The sequence below is a fragment of the Apiospora kogelbergensis genome (assembly GCF_038363985.1).
Source record: "Apiospora kogelbergensis strain CBS 113332 chromosome Unknown utg000002l_segment0_segment0, whole genome shotgun sequence".
NCBI lineage: Eukaryota > Fungi > Ascomycota > Sordariomycetes > Amphisphaeriales > Apiosporaceae > Apiospora > Apiospora kogelbergensis.
The window spans coordinates 1,819,525-1,835,727 of record NW_027117419.1 but is presented as its reverse complement, the minus strand read 5'-3'; the positions used below and the strand labels follow the sequence as shown (position 1 = coordinate 1,835,727).

At 54.0% G+C, this 16,203-nt stretch overlaps 5 protein-coding genes across 5 annotated transcripts; 3 read left to right on the top strand and 2 right to left on the bottom strand.

Annotated features, from left to right (window-relative positions):
- Positions 1 to 3,051: 3,051 nt before the first annotated feature.
- On the top strand, positions 3,052 to 3,369 carry PG998_003463 (uncharacterized protein; the record flags this gene model as incomplete). The annotated part of the gene is made up of 1 exon (XM_066870281.1): positions 3,052 to 3,369. The coding sequence occupies one exon, from the start codon at positions 3,052 to 3,054 to the stop codon at positions 3,367 to 3,369; it is 318 nt and encodes a 105-aa protein (XP_066734031.1).
- A 3,109-nt stretch (positions 3,370 to 6,478) lies between these two features.
- On the top strand, positions 6,479 to 7,924 carry PG998_003462 (MOSC domain-containing protein; the record flags this gene model as incomplete). The annotated part of the gene is made up of 3 exons (XM_066870280.1): positions 6,479 to 7,330; positions 7,394 to 7,505; positions 7,578 to 7,924. 3 exons carry the CDS (start codon positions 6,479 to 6,481, stop codon positions 7,922 to 7,924), a joined length of 1,311 nt encoding a protein of 436 aa, XP_066734030.1.
- A 310-nt stretch (positions 7,925 to 8,234) lies between these two features.
- Positions 8,235 to 10,932, bottom strand: PG998_003461 (alpha-L-fucosidase 2 precursor; the record flags this gene model as incomplete). Its single annotated transcript, XM_066870279.1, has 8 exons — positions 8,235 to 8,603; positions 8,635 to 9,210; positions 9,270 to 9,470; positions 9,532 to 9,541; positions 9,606 to 10,035; positions 10,105 to 10,331; positions 10,391 to 10,547; positions 10,605 to 10,932. The coding sequence occupies 8 exons, from the start codon at positions 10,930 to 10,932 to the stop codon at positions 8,235 to 8,237; spliced, it is 2,298 nt and encodes a 765-aa protein (XP_066734029.1).
- Positions 10,933 to 11,812: 880 nt separating this feature from the next.
- On the bottom strand, positions 11,813 to 13,788 carry PG998_003460 (uncharacterized protein; the record flags this gene model as incomplete). The annotated part of the gene is made up of 6 exons (XM_066870278.1): positions 11,813 to 12,266; positions 12,325 to 12,698; positions 12,781 to 13,182; positions 13,241 to 13,400; positions 13,453 to 13,579; positions 13,719 to 13,788. 6 exons carry the CDS (start codon positions 13,786 to 13,788, stop codon positions 11,813 to 11,815), a joined length of 1,587 nt encoding a protein of 528 aa, XP_066734028.1.
- Positions 13,789 to 14,753: 965 nt separating this feature from the next.
- Positions 14,754 to 16,044, top strand: PG998_003459 (uncharacterized protein; the record flags this gene model as incomplete). Its single annotated transcript, XM_066870277.1, is given in 3 exon segments — positions 14,754 to 14,868; positions 14,931 to 15,246; positions 15,261 to 16,044. The coding sequence occupies 3 exon segments, from the start codon at positions 14,754 to 14,756 to the stop codon at positions 16,042 to 16,044; spliced, it is 1,215 nt and encodes a 404-aa protein (XP_066734027.1).
- Positions 16,045 to 16,203: the final 159 nt, after the last annotated feature.

The following is a 16,203-nucleotide window of genomic DNA, read 5'->3' as shown; positions in this document are numbered from 1 at the left end:
GTCAAGCAGCCTGCGCCGAAGCCTACGATGGGGGAATGAATCCCCTGGGAGCTACGGCGGCGCACGAACAGGTCCTGCTGCCGCCACCCGTGCCAGGCAGGCAAGCCCAGCAAGCAGCACTGAGATAAGATCGCGGCGGCAGAGACCGGGGGTCTTCATCCCAGGCCCGGGCATCCACAAGTTCTTTTGGCCTACATTAGTAGTGGTGGGGAGGTTTTGGGGTGGTGTTACTGACAGGGATCTCGAAGACTGTCTTGCTGTTCATGCGGTTTGATCAACAGTCAGCCAGTCCGTAGCTTGGGAGAGAAATAAAAAAAAAAAAAAAGAAATAAAAGAACAAAAGCAGCCGAGGACCTGCGGAAGAAGCCGTGAGGCATGATAGGGCTGTGGGTATTCAGATGAGACGTTTCGCCGTCAACCACGATGGATATCTCGATAGTGGCAGGTAGTGCAGAGTAGCAGCAGGCCATGTTTGCAGGTCGTCGTTCAATGATGGGGTGGAAATCCTTGCAGCCGGTCAAAGTCTCGGCGGATAGCTGCCCGGCCGTCCAATTAGTTCCAAGGTTCGGGGGTCAAGGGTCTATCAAGTCTGGATGTACAAGCAGTAGGCAGACAAGAAAGTCTCCAGTGTTCAGCAATTCAGAAGAGTAATGCTTAGGATGTTATAATACTAATACAGCTAATTGCATACCTTGTCCCCAGTTGTTGCTTCCTGCGCCGTGTTGCAGCTGGTTCGAACCCACTTGGGTTATCGCCATGTACATACACGTGTGTACGTACAAGTGTCTGTAATATAATTCCGTGTAGTACACGCATGGTGAGGCGTGCAACCTACAAGCCTGCACTTTCATCCGTGCACCACTCCAAGAGACTAACACATGCATTCGCGGCTGCTGAATGAGATCTTACTAAAGACGATTATGAGAAGAAAATCCCATCATCTCAGAGCACGAAAACGCCTGTTTTGGTGACCAGCTCTGGACCCACGCCAGGACGCCAGGGCGATGAACAGTGGGTGAATAGCACAACGTGCTGTAGATCAAACCTTTCGCAAGGGTTCGCAGGTAGGGTACCACTGGGATAGAAAAAGGAAGAACTAGTTATAAACTTATAGCAGGAGCTTGATGAAGGACCTTGCCCAGTACAACGTATAGAAACGTACATATGTGAATAAAGAGTATATATGTGATGCATGCCGAAACTCGTTTTCCCAGAATAGACGGGTGTTAAAGGACTCATCCGATACATCAGACGAACGGCTCACAGGCCGATTTGGTGGACTGTCCCCTGTATGTACAGTATCACCCAATTTATTTTAGTGCTTGCTTTTCCCCAACGGTGCCCAGTCGACAACTACCTAGTGCCTAGCTTTGTGTGAGCACCGAGATCCGTCATCCATGTCAGGTAGCGGGGGAGCTGAGTTTGCAGACCCGGATAGCGTCTTGTCCGTCTCGTGAGTTGACAGGTTTCTTTGTGCGCCCCGGCAATGTACTTCTGTACATGAGAGGGGGTTGAAAACCTCCCTTCTCCCACGGCGGCATGGATGGTGCTGTGGGTTTCGAGAGCCCAAAACTCCTGCAAACCCTGGCGGCAGCTGCATCGGCTTCTCGCAGTGACGCAGCCGGTTGGTGCACAAAAAGGATGGATACTGAAAACATACATACATATACTGCAAATGCGGACGTCATAGCTCCTGGCTGAAGTGCCCCAGAAAAAGAGAATGAGCAAAGAAGAACGAGTGTTGGCGCCAAAGCCAAAGCGCTGGAACACCCAACTCCACTGCATCATGGATGAACATCAGCCGCTTCCTCCACACGTGGGACTTGTCACCCCTCAAATGTCTTGGCTCTCCCTGTCGTTATTTTAATGCCTTTAGAGGCACGCGATTGTTTCGCGTCAGAATGCTCATCATGAACCAGACAGACGTTGATGCGTGTCTCAGGTCGCACATCCATACCGATTATATTTTCATTCGCGGCACATCACTAGTAAGTAGCCAGGCAAAGAAGAAAGTGGTGTCCAGCCTGTGGCTGCGGACACTTTCCTCTAGAAATCTTGGTTTTCATCGGATCGTCTCCTGAGTCGAGTCGTTGTTCTAGACTCCGGTCGAGGACCGGCCACATAAATTAGCCGGTTGATGATATGAAAACGGTTGCTGGCCTGATTGTCCATCTTTTTTCTGATTGCGGACATGACATCTATGCGTTGTCGTACGATAGCTGCTTGAAGTTTCAGTGACAGGCAATCATCAAAAATCTCAGCTTCCTTCATGCGGCCATGCAAAGAAGGACGAAACGGCATATAGGCAGCCCTAGAGATATGTCCCTGACGAGCGTTTCTGGCTATATCTCAGCTTGTATGTGCAGAGCTAGCATTTTAGTGTCGTCGTTCAACACGGCGAATGCCGTTTCTGGTTCTCTGGTTCTCTGCGGCTCTTACCGACCGAATTAACCACCGTGGGTTACATCCACATACTACGCTGTCTGCGGATCATGACGAGCTACTAGACAGCTTTGGGGCACACGTACCTGCACCCATCTTACTGTTTTCGAACATGCCAATATCTCATTTTGCTCCCTACGTCCTCGGCCAGGTAAACTTTCCAGGGCAATAGATGTATGCATGTGATGTGACGGCAGATACATGCAAGTAGGGAAGAATTGGGAAGACCACAGGCTACATCTAGGCAGCAGGTATAGCCGCTGCACGATACGCTGATACGGGCATGGGTTGCCAACAACAGCTAGCAAAACAAAGTCCAAGAGCGGAACAAATTCCCGGGCATATGGATCCGTACGCACATCTCAGGTGAAGGTGTGGCTTACATACATACCAGACCTACCTACATGCTGTATATGTATGTGGGAGTAGGAAGGAGTGCGACCCTAATGATACTACTCTGTGCAATGCCCATGCATGCAGACGTGGTGAGTGTGGGGTTCATCAACTCCGACTGCTCGAACTGGTGCATTGGAACCTACAGTAGTGTGTGCCTTCAGCTTACTGCCTCTGCCTCCCCCCTCCAATCAACGGCGGGGGGTACATCTCTTCATGCCAGGTGTTCTGGTTTGCTTCGGTCCCATTCTGACGGGCGACCGCCGTGTTGCCGTCGTTTTGGCCGAGTCAAGATCGCCGACCGTCCTCCCTGAAGCCGATAATGCCTGCGCGTCCAAGAGGCTTGCGAAATTGCTGGCTACCCTCCATGCTGGTCGTTCCGACGGGCTACTGCACGTCCTAGCAGGATATGCTCAGGCCGATCTCCAGATTTTGACAGCTGGGTTCTCGAGCTGGGGAGACAAAACGAGAAACGGAGAAAAGAGAGGGGCTTCTGTTCGGCCCTCTCCCTGTCCCCTGCCCCCTGCCCGATGATCCCAGGGCGTGTCTAGCGCTATCCCCGGGGACTAGGCCGCTCGTCACACACATCTTCCCGCTCTGTAACCCCCGATATCTGAAACATATCTGAGGTGAAAATGTCAGCAAAAGATCAGCAAGCGTGGATAGGGGCTGCACTCAGACTGCTCTGAACCAAAGGTACGACATGCAGACATAGTCAGGCAACTGTGTGGTCGAAAGTTCAAGCACTGCATGAAGTGATTTCCCACATCGAGATTTCCTGTCGCTGGTGGTGAAGGCGCTGTTTCATGCCTGTTGTAAGCCCTATTGTTTTGTCCTTGGAATTTGTTGGAGGTGTGGATTTTGGGCATGCAGCTCCTCAACCAATGCTCTCAAGAAAAGGAATATGGCTAGAACGAGACCTGCAGGCCCCGAACCACCCAACCCAATGCAGTGTACTGAGTGAGTACAGAACAGGGAAGGAGAAAGGTGCATGCTTCGAGCACTTCACTCCTCTCACTCCCTGCCTGCTACAGTTCTAGGCAGGTCAGAAAACACCTCTGCACTGGAACGGGACCGACAGCATAGCATGTCTATTATTAGCGTTGTCTAGACCAGGTCACGCAGTTCACGGCCGAGACATAGCAACGCTACCCCCATGGCAGCCTTTGGTTCAGCCTGTGGCCTTTGAACTTGATGCCATCACGTGAAAATGGGCAAGCAAACTAGACCCTTATATGGTAACTGCTTTTGCCGGATATACACAAGAAGCTGGGCAGGTCGGGGTGGGCCAGCCCAGTCCTTGCATATATGTAGTCTTTTCTTCTTCAGCTAGTAAGTCCCATGTCACAAAGAAGGCCCTATGGATGGGCTACGAGGAAACGGCGCCGAGCTAGACTTCGGAAGCAGCAAAGTGCCGAAGGACAACTGGGTATCTGCCGGGATAGCGGCCAAATTCCGCCGCCGCCGACGGCTCCAGCATTACTCGTATTGTTTCGTACTCGTACTGTATGCATATGAATAGGTTGGGCAGGAGGAGTTAGGTGTTCACTTCGCCATACTGCACAGTAGGTAGGGTGGGCTATAATACTGTCATTATTGATGATCTTGGTAGCACGGGAAGAGTGAGACTCCGGGGGCAGCTAATTAGGACCTGCAGGCTGTGGTTATGACGATTGGGTATCGCGCTCGTGGGAGTCTCTGGTTCCGTCGAAGCATTGCAACACCACCCATATGTACTACGGAGAGGTCAAAGCTCACTTTCCAGGTAAGTTTTCCGGTCTATGCAGAGACCTGGCATTAGTTCGGGGTGACATTCGCGCCGATATGTCCGTCAGGAAACAAGCATCATCATCCAGTCGGAAGATACACATGCATGAAAACTCATCCTCGCCTTCTTACCCTGTGTCTCTCTCACTCTCGCTGGGTGTTTAAGTGAGCGTGTGTGTGTGTGAGGCCATGTCTGTCACGTTGCTTTGGTTACATCCGGAAAATAACTGTTAACAGCCAGCCCATGAGTATGCTACCTTCTGCATTCTCCCCTGACCCACGACAACCATACGACCTACTCCACCACTGCTCTCTGTCTACCTGCTACCTTGGGCACAGCGTCTTGGATTGCATCTACCATCAATTGATATAACCACCGACGCCTTCAACTTCCATGTTGCCATTCACCGTCGCCGTTCTCTCAGCCAGGGTAACAACGGGGTTCCGGCCATGGCTGTCGCGCTGCATGAGCAAAGTATGCATGCGTCTAGTATTCGGGATATGCTGGATCTTCATCTAGTTGAGACGCGGGCTGGTGGCCGTCAAGATACTCGATGGACTTCGTTCAATTGCTGCATGCAGATCGAGACGATCCAATGCAACCTATCACTAGCTGCGACGGGCGGCGGCAGGCAGGCTAGGTTACCAGAAGTAATTTACTGAAATACCACGCAAACACGTATGCCCCGGATGCTATCCCCCCCCATCTTGGGCCTTTCTGCGCTCGAAAAGGTAGTTAACATGGCCGCTCAACTGGTCGCCCTGACTAATTGGTTCTAGATACCCCGTAGGGTACCACTGATATGCTCATATGGCTGTCAGACGTCGCATCCAGGGCCGGATTAGGAAATGACAACATACATTGCCGCCCATGTTTCCCAAGTTGCAGGCGGGCTGCCGACCGGCTGCTTTCCCCTCGGTCGAAATGGGACAGGCTGCAACCCCCAAGAATCTCCCCAAAACCGGCGGTCAGTTTACCAAGCTAGCGGATGGCAATGTGCACTCCCACGAGTCTACCGGCTCAGGCTGAACGGGTTGCGGCACCGCGGGTCACCTTGCCCATAAACAATACCCGGCGGGACAGGCCGAATCCAGAAATAATATCAGATCGAGTCTGTCGTGTCCGGGCCATGGCAAACTACCAATCTGACCTATTTTCTTTCGGGCGCCCCGTATTTTGCCATTGATCGAACACGCAGGGAAACGTGAATCTCGAAGATGTCAACGCCGAGATGCGCCCCAATCATGATATTGCTTCTAATTCCTTTTCCGCAACTAACACCCAAATAAGAATCTAGTGGCCTTTAGTGCCTTCAGGGACCAGCACTGCCTGCGTGAGCTGGCTTTGACTTTGACTAAAGAAAAGAAAGCCCGAGGAGACGACCGGTATCGCTGCGTTGCGTCGCGCCTTGCCCAGTGTTCCCAACAAACCAAACAGTCAACCCCCTTGTGGCCGGGCCTTTTCCTGTTTCTGACATGGGAAGACAGGCGTGAGCATCACGTGACCAGTCTTTGTCAAACGTGGTCGGACGACGGTGTTCAGGTTCAAGGCCGTTAAGTGGAGCAAACCTCTGCCTCCTGTGTGGAAGGGGCGTTTCAGAGTCTCGACCTCGCGCCTTCCCTACTGAGTCGTGCCATTGGGCGTCGGAGCAGAATTGAATGGTAGAAACACATATAATCTAGAATATTTCTATATACGTGTCAGTCTATGATGATCGCACCAGCTGCCTGCCAGATCCCGTAATTTTCAACCAAATTTTCTTTCCCGCAACCAACATCCCGAGAATCCCGGGCCAGCAAAAAGTCACGGGGAATATCCGACTATGGCAGGACTAGTAGATCTCAAGGGTCTCAACCTGGATGCCAATGGCGTTTCATGCTGGGAATGACAATACTGGCTTTTCTCATTCCCATCGTGCTCGTCCTGCCGCCAGGAGTGCTACAGAAGAGCGATGCCCTGTTACAGACGCACTCGCTGGCGGGCGTCGGCGCCGGCAAGAGCAACCTGAAGAAGCAACACGATACGACGGCGCACGCGGCACGTGACGGACAGCAAGCCACCGTCCAGAGCCTGGTTATCTACCCAGTCAAGTCGTGCAAGGGCATCGAGGTGACCAGGAGCAAGGTGCTCCCGTACGGTCTGCAGCACGACCGCATCTACACATTCGCACAGCTGCGGAGTCCGTTCCCCGCCCCGGTGGCCGATGTGGACGGCGGCAAGGGAAAGAACAGCGAAGAGTACTGGGACTTCATCACGCAGCGCCAGTTCGCCCGCCTCGCCACCCTCGTCGTCGAGCTCTGGCTGCCCGACGAGATGAAGCTGCGTCGCCAAGGCCTCAACGACCGCGCCGGCCGCGAGGCCTGGATGATCATTCGCTTCCCCTGGCGCGAGCGCGGCCTGCGCGGCCTGCTCGAGGCGGTGGCCGCCAAAATCGCCGGCGGCTGGCGCGCGGAGCCCCAGCGCGAGGTCTTGCTGCCCGTCGACTTCCCCTCGGTGGACGAGGTCGAGGAGCGCGGCTACTCGTACGAGAACGTCCGCATCTTCAAAGAGACCGTCCGCGCGCTCAACGTCGAGAAGGACTTGCCCGAGGAGCTGCGCCTCTACCTGGGTGTTAGCAATAAGCTGGGCCTGTTCCGCCTTGACCCCGCGGCCTTGAGGGAGGTCCATGAGTGCGTCCCTAGCGAGGAGAGCGCTGGCTATCAGCCAGTCACTGGTTTCCAAGATGCCGTAAGTTTTCACCGGGACGCATTGCTTTCTGATAAATTTCAAAGCTAACATGCAAACCGGTAGTACCCCGTGAACATTCAGAATATCAGCAGCGTCCAACAGTTCGGTACTGAGATCCCCAAAGACGCCGGCATCAAGAAGCTGGATGTCTTGAGGTTCAGGCCCAACATAATCCGTAAGTATTCGCCGCCAGTGAAACGGGAGGGGCCGCTCTGCAATCATGATAACTAACTCTTGAATGTAATAGTTTCTGGCGCTCCTGCATATGAAGAAGAAACCTGGAAGAAAATCTGCCTCAGCTCCGGCACCTCCGGGCTCTACAACCCGGTGCGTTTCCACATTGCCTGTCGCACGACGCGCTGCAAGCTGCCCAACGTTGATCCCGCCGACGGCACGCGCCATGCCTCGGAGCCAGACCGGACACTGCGCAAAGTGCGCAATGTCGACGAGGGCGCCCCACTCAAAGGGTGCCTGGGCATGCAGTCGATCCCCCTGTTCGATAAGGGACTGAGCGGCGACGACCTCGAGACTTGGATAGGGGTAGGAATGAAGCTAGAGGTAGAAGAGACGGGCAAGCATGTAGCTCCCAAATAGACGGTTGCTAGTCAAAAGAGGCGCTTATATACAAAGAAACGGGCTCGAGCCCAGTTGTATAATAATATACCAACAATCACCAAGTTCTGTGTCAATAGATGGCCAGGTTGTTAAGCGACTGCAAAAAGGGCGTTCATTGACTAATCCGTGGCAGTCTAGACAGATAGGCGTCCCGCGGTACCACATATACAGACATTCATTACGGCCATTATTGAGATTCTTCCACTAGCATATTGTTAAACCCTCTAGGCCATCGGATGGAAACGAGTTCATTTTGGTCCCAGCTGCGTTGCTCCTAGGCTGGACTGCACTATGGGGTAATCTGGAAGACTTGACCCGCCGTCGTCGAAAGGGGTCCGCTGTACGCAGCGCCATTGACTGAGAACGGAGTCCCGCCCGCCAAGCGCAGTGCCAGCGAACCACCAACGCGTGAGGTCACCGTGGCGCGCGTCAGCTTGCCACCGGACCAAGCCATATCGACGACGAAGCCGCCGCGAGCCACGAGGCCCGTCACGGACCCGGTACCGACGGCCGAAGGCAGCGCGGGCAGGAGGTGGACGACGCTGTGGCTCTGCAGGAGCATCTCGGCGATGGCCGAGGTGAAGCCGAAGTTGCCGTCAATCTGGAAGGGGGACCCGGGCCCGCTGTCGGTATTCCAGAGGTTGGGCGAGGGGTAGCGCTGCAGGAAGGCCACGGCGCTCTCCCCACACCTTGCCGCCGTCCAGCAGGCGCGCGTACAGGTTCATGACCCACGTCCGGCTCCATCCCGTGCTGCCCGACCCGGCCTGCATACGGTGGTCGACGAGCTTGCGCGACGCATCCGCCCAGGCCGACGAGTTGAGCGGTGCGAACTGCGAGCCCGGGTACAGGCCCCAGATGGCCGACATGTGGCGGTGGCCCGGCTCCCCCTCGCCGTACTCGCGGCGCCACTCGAGCATCTGGCCGTAGGAGCCCACGGAGGGCGGGCGGATTTTGGACAGGTACGATTGGGCGTTGGAGCAGTCGGTCCCCGTCAGCCCCAGGGCCTGGCAGGTCTGGATGACGGCCGTGAAGAGCTCCGTCAGCAGCGAGTTGTCCATCTGCACGCTGATGTCGACGCCCTCGGTGCGGCCGCTGGTGCGCATGTCGCCGGGGACCACGAAGGGGTTCTCGGGCGAGAGGGTCGGGCCGGTCGTCTTGTAGTTGTTCCAGTCGAACATGTAGCAGTAGTAGAACTGGGCCGCGCTCTGCAGGATGGGCCAGGCCTCGTCCCGCAGGAATGCCCGGTCGCCCGTGAAGCGGTAGTGCTCCATGGTGTGCAGCGCGAGCCAGGCCGAGCCCATCGGCCACATGGTGTAGGGCGTGCCGTAGTCGACGGGCGCCGCATCCCCCAGAGGTCGATGTTGTGGTGCAGCACGAAGCCACCGTTGTTGCAGCCGTACATGACGTTGGCCATGGCCTGGCCACGCGTCTTGGCCACCTTGATGAGGTCGAAAAGGGGCTTGTGCGTCTCCTGGAGGTTAGTCACCTCGGCTGGCCAGTAGTTCATCTCGGTGTTGATATTAATCTGCAATAGGATCAGTCAGTAAGTGGTCTTCACACGTTACCCCTTGGAGCTTGTGACTTACTGTGTACTTGCTAATGGTCGTTCAGAGTCAGTGATTGGCTTTAACTCAGGGCGGAGGGGGGACCGTAAACTCACCTTCCCCAGGATGGGGAGAAGTCCTTGTTCCAAAGACCTTGAAGATTGGCTGGTAGCGATAGGGCCCCTGTGTCCCTCGACGAAGCCACCAGGAGATGGCGTCCGAAATTAAACATCAGTGTAGCCAGTTGAGGATCGGCATTGGCATTGCGCTTGTAGTTGGAAAGACGAGTCTTGGTGTCTGCGTTGCCAGCAGAACCAGAGGAGCCCAAGTCCAGGCTCACCCTTCCGGTCAAGGCGGTATTGTCCTTAATGGAGGCGTCACGGACGGCAACATATCCAGCCTTGGTGGCTGCGTCTAGGCTAGTCTTTAAGGCAGATTCCCACGCGCTCTGGCTGGAATAGCGGTAGGACGTTCGAGCGTCGACGAAGATGTCCACCGTTGTGGCTCCGGTGACCGAGATAGATCTACCGTCGCTGCTGACGCTTCCTAGTAAAGAGGAGCTCACACGTCAGTATATGTGGATGGTCTCCAGAGAAAACGGAGCGGCACACATACCTCCCGTGTTAACAATCCGTGCCTCGGACGAGAAAGTGATTGCCCCGGAGGACTGGCCGCTATTGCCGCTCAACTTCACCGAGTTCACACCGTTTGAGGTCGAAGCCGTCTGAGATACTGTGCGTTGACTTCGAGACATTGCGACCTTGACATTCAGCTGCCCGGCCTGGCCAGCATTCATTCTCATCGCTATGACACCGTGGGGATAGCTCCCGATATATTCGCGACTATTTCGAAGACTCAGTGTCATGGAGAATCACACGAATGATGCAAGAGGGAATCTCACGTGTAGTTAACGTTGTTGTAGTTGTACGTGACGAATGCGGTACCTTGGTATGTATCAAGATACCGGACTAGGTTGTTCCTTCCATTGCCGTGGCCAAAGGAGATTGTCATATCGCCCAGAGGGTTGTATTGCTGACACGAGTTAGGATTGCCAGCCACTACACACACTCGTCAGTAGTTGGTTTGTAGGGGCTTTCTCGAAGAGTCAAGCGTACTGTTCTGGAGTACGGCTTGGCCAGCGCCGGTGATGTCGCCGCTCATGAGCTGAGAGCGGATGTTGTTCAAGGCATTCTTGGAGTTTCGGTTGGCACGATCTAGCCACGGTCCGCTCCAGATGGAGTTCTCGTTGAGGGTGATCTTTTCGTCACCCGTACCATAAATGGCGGCACCGAGCCTTCCATTGCCAATGGGGACGGCAGATGCGAAGTCGTTGCCGGCATCACTGCTGTACCAGGCGAACCGTGAAGCATCCCACTGTGCTTGTGCAACCGGGGCCAGGGCCAACAAGGTGGCAATGGTGACTTTGACCAGAGTGGAAGACATTCTAGTTGCCAATCCGTGATGAGTCGGCATAACATACAATTGCACACGGCGTGTGTTTGATTCTTATACCCACCATATCTACAAAGAATCAAGGAGCGCCTAAGCTACACCAAAGCGGGCACGCTATAGTCGGTTTATGTTCACGTAGCGTATGATCCCCTCAAGGGTAGGATCAGCTTATTCGCGGGGAAATGCAGGCAGTGGTCTTGGCAGGAACGGCTCAATACCGTCCGTTATCCTTTACAGTGGCTACGGGGGCGAGCCGACTGCTACGCTGGGGTAAGCGGTGGCCTTCTCGTGTTGCGATCAGGGCGGAGTCATTCAAGAGTTGAGGTCATGTCGAGGTGGACAGTTGGCGCTGTATGGGGTATTGACCAAGCTGTAGGGGGAGGGTTCTAAGGAGGGGTGACTTAGTCGCACCAATAGGGGGACTTGCTTGCCGTCGCGATGCACTATATCGATTTATTTGGGTCGCATTCTCCTCTGCAACGCTATGGTGGAGTCCTCCGAGTCGAGATCGAGCAACGAATGCTTTCGTATGCCTGGTCTAGATTACCGAGCAGCGCGAGATAGGTTCTCTGGAAATCGAAGCCAATGGGACAGTGTTTCTTGCTCGCTTAAGGTCGAGGGGGACTGCTGTGTGACTCGCGATGGTGCTTCGACCGGGCAAGTTGTTATTGGGGTCAGGCACCTTGTCCAATGTCTTTATTGCGTCTCCTTCATGCCAGATGTACCGTATATATATGTGTGTGTGCCTTTCAAATATAGCAACGTACTTATTGCCTAAATACTAATACACCGAATGCTAACAGAAGCCATCAATAGTCAATTTGGCCTGGGAACAATCCAGGTAGAAAGCATCGCAATTTACTTTTACTCATCATTCCCTAGCATAAGTTGAGAACTTCATCCCCTTGGGGACTTCTTTCCACTGCTGGTTGATATCGAGCAGTGTTTCGCAATGCTTCCACTCCTCTCGGATAGTCTGAGTATGCTCTGCACTCCGCGCGGTCAGCTTCGTGGGAAAGGCAACGGGGTGAACCAAGAATCCCTGTGTCAAGTTTGAAGGGTCCGGCGTGATTTCGCTGCCGTCAGGGGCGACCGCCTTCTCGATGCGCAGCCCCCAGAGAATCATGGACATGGAAAGGAACAAGGAGCGCTCCGCAATGTGCATCCCGACGCAGATACGGCGACCAGCCCCAAATACGAAATGGTCTCTCTTGGACACGTCTGGATTAGCGGCGGCCTCGGCGGCATTCTGGTCGTCGCCCAGGAAGCGCGTCGGGTCGAAGACGTCGGGGTGAGCGTAGCGCTTGGGGTCTCGGTGAATGCCCCTGCGGAATGTCATGTCAGTTGATGACTCGAAAGCAAGCAAACCAGGGGCATACTCACCAGACGTTTGTCACAATAGAAGAGCCTTTCGGTATGCTGTAACCCATGTATTCGTCGTCCTTCATAGCGCAATGCGGCACCCCTAAGATAGCCGTGGGCATCCATCGCAAGGTCTCCTTGACGATGGCACGAATGTATGGCAGATTCGGCGCATCATCAATCGTAGGCATTTTCTCACCACATACCCGATCAAGCTCTTCTTGGGCTGCCTTTTGCGTGTCTGGATACAGGATCATTGCCTGCATGAAACCCATTATCGTATTGGCCGTGGTATCGTATCCTGCCTCAAGCAGAGTGGCGGCAACGTAAGCAGCTTCATCGTCGGAGAAGTCACCCAGTTTTTGGGCGTTGAAGACGTCGATGCCGAAACATGGCTATAACACAAGGTGAGTAATTCAGTGTATGAATGCGAGCGAGTTCATACCATTGCGGTTTTGTTATTTATTCTCTGCTTACACTCGGTCCAGTGACCAAGGAACAAGTCCCTCTCGTTGGCATGTTGGATCTTGGCCTTTCTTTTGCCGGAAGCATCGAATCCGGCAGTTTCCTCAAGATCGGATAGAGATCGAGTAAAGCAGACCCGGATGAACCCACAGTCGGCACAAAATCGTCAATGACATCATATAGATGCTTCAACTTGGGATCCTCGATACTGGCTGTCCGGACGCCATATACCAGTTGCGTCACGATAGAAGTGGTAAAGCGGCGAACGTGATCAACCCATAGCTCTGGCTCGTCTAGAAATCCTCCTAGCAACCTCTTGGCCTCGAGGCCCTGGTATGGCACATAGCTGGAGGCGGCGCGGACATTTAATATGACATGAAAGAGTTTGTGGATGACTCTCCACCGATCTCCATGCTGGTCGCAGAGTGAGTGAGTCGCTTTTTGCTGGTTTTAGAGGGACAGGACGACACACCATGAAGAGCATTCGATGGTTATTGCTGACAAGCCTCGCAATATACAGGTCCGGTCGCGAGTTGTAAATGCTTCCTCGTTTGTCGAGCAAGTCTTTAATAGCTTGGTCCGAACTGAGTACAATCGTGGTCGAGGTACCGAGCATCAAGGAGAAAACCGGCCTGTCAAGCGTTAGCCAAGTTTGTTAACCAGCAGCACGTATCCTGGCCTAACCCATATTCCTCTGCCCATTTCTTCATTTGCAAATGCGGATTCTCCTTGGGCATCAGGTGTAAATTGCCGAGCAACGGCACGGTAGGAGGCCCGGGAGGGTAGCCAGGAGGCCTGCGGCCTAACGATTCTCGACGTTAGCATGTGCTGTTCTCCCAGGATGTAAAGCTCAAGCATCAAGAGGCTGTATGAGCAACTCTACAGTGAACCAGGGACCCCAACATCCGGAGGCATCGGGGTTAAAAGAAAGGAGGCAAGAAGTTGCTTACCGATCCGCAACAATTTCCTGAGTGCGTAACCCAGTGCTACTAGCACGGGAAGATACCACAAATGCATCATTCTTGGAGTATAGAACCCACAACCTGCGGCGGTAGTTTGAGTATCAGAGACGAGTCTTCGAGAATCTCCTGATGGCCACAACTCTCCGATTTAAATAGGGCGAAGTGGGTAGGTATATGACCCCAAGACATAAGACACACGAACTCCGCACACTCGGCTCGGGGAAGTGCATACGGTACCACAGAAGGACCAGTCATTGCCGTATGGGGTAACTTAGAGGTATGGCCGGTGAAACACACGCATGGCTTGGGTGAGCATGATTGGATGGGGTCCCCATGGAGGTTGCATTATATACGCAACCGCCAATGCTTCCTTTCTGACTGTCCCCGACTCCTCACGCCAGTCATCCTGGTAACACCGCAAATCAGAATACCCGAATACGGGGACAGTGATAGCCGTTCATCCATCTATGGTCTGAGTTCAATCGAGTATATCTAGTGACTGGGCCTTGGTCAGCAACGATGTGTTGTAGATTGTGCCAAGACCAAGACGGTTGCAAAGTATTCCTGGGCTACCAGAGCATGATCACAATGACGAAGGACAGGAAGTATTCCCATTGGCAGGTGGAAGGCATCGGCTCAGGCATCAGAAGCTCTGCTCTAAGCACTAAGATCCGGCATGCGGCGACGTGAGGGGATAAACGGCGAATGATTTATATCCGTCCCGCCGGCTCGTATGGAGATGGTAACATGCGTCATTCGTAGAAGGCGGCTCGAAGATTGATGGAGTCCAGCGACATCCCCAATTCCCCTTTGGAGAGCACCACGTATGGACCTATTTGCACGTGAATATTGACACGGGTGGTGGGGCATGCAAATCTTGGGGATTTGGCAACTAGTGAGGCGAGTGGACTGGAGTTACTCCAGTTGAGTATACCTCAAAACATCTGCTTTTGTGGCCTCAAACCCTCTATTTTTGTGCTCCAGGCTGCCAGGCCTCAAAAGACAAGACGCAACAAGTACGCAATGACATCCCGAGCATCCGTCAAAACCTTCCTGGCCACGGCCCGTACAGCTCTGGCCGCCCCGCCATCAAAACGGCAGACGCCTCTCACTTTTGTCGTGGGCAACGAGTCGGCTGGTAAGTCCATTGCCGTATTATGATTGCATCGATACCACCGAGACTGACATTTCCGCTTTGAGATCTTGACTCTTTGTGCTCGGCTATACTCCTGGCCTACCTCCGCACCTATGCGCCACCCCACACATTGCACATCCCTCTCTGTCACATCCCACGGGATGACCTCTCCCTGCGGCCCGAGTTCACTTCGGTGCTGCGCCGCGCCGGAACCTCACCCGAGGATGTAGTTACACTCTCCGAGCTGCCAGGCCCCGAGAGTCTGAGCCCTGCGGATACGCACTGGTTGCTCGTGGACCACAACGCGCTGACAGGCCAGCTGGCCCGGCTCTACAGCGCTCAGGTCGAGTCGTGCATCGATCACCACGCAGACGAGGGAAAGTGCCCCGGGACAGCCCATTGCGCGTGATTGAGAAGACTGGGAGCTGCGCAAGTCTAGTCGTCGAGCAATGCCGCGACGCCTGGGACGCGCTGTCTACCTCTTCATCGTCTTCCTCCTCCGCCGACGAGATACGCGCAATCGATACTAATTTGGCCTACCTTGGCCTTGGACCCATATTGATCGATACCTCTAATCTGCAGAATGCGGATAAGACGACCAAGTCCGACACTGACGCAGCGGCGTACCTGGAGTCCAAGCTGAAAGGCGGCGCTGGGTCTGTTGCTAACGCAAGTGCCTCGTCAGAATCCTACGAGAGGAGGTCGTTCCACGACGAGATTGCGCACCTAAAGGAAGACATCACATCACTTTCATTGCGTGACAACCTGCGCAAGGACTACAAGGAGTGGGAGGGCGCCGGTGTCCGTCTGGGCACCTCATCAGTACCACAGGATTTTGCATTCTTGGCCAAGCAAGCCGGGGGCGAGGACAAGCTGGCCGAAGCGATACGCGAATGGGCCAAAGAGAAAAAATTGGGGCTCATGGCAGTGCTGACGACATCAGCACAAGATGGAAAGTTTAAGAGAGAGGTGTTGGTATGGGCACAATCAGAGAAGGCCGTCGAGGCGGCCAAGACCTTTGAGAAGCAACACAGCGAAGAGCTGGGCTTGAGTCCATGGAACGACGGAAGACTTGACCTCGACGAAGCGGGTTTTTGGAGAAGATGCTGGACTCAGGCAAATTTGAAAAACAGCCGAAAGCAAATTGCGCCTATGCTGCGAGAGGCATTGGATGCGTAAGTAGACCATTTGCGAATACCGTATTTGAGTAAGTATTCATACTTTCTTGGTGAACATGGCCGAGTATTCTTTCCCGTTTAGTTTGCCTTGATACACATTGCGCTATCTGCAAAACAAGACCTTTGTTTCAGGACTTGTCAATGGTAGAATGACATGAAT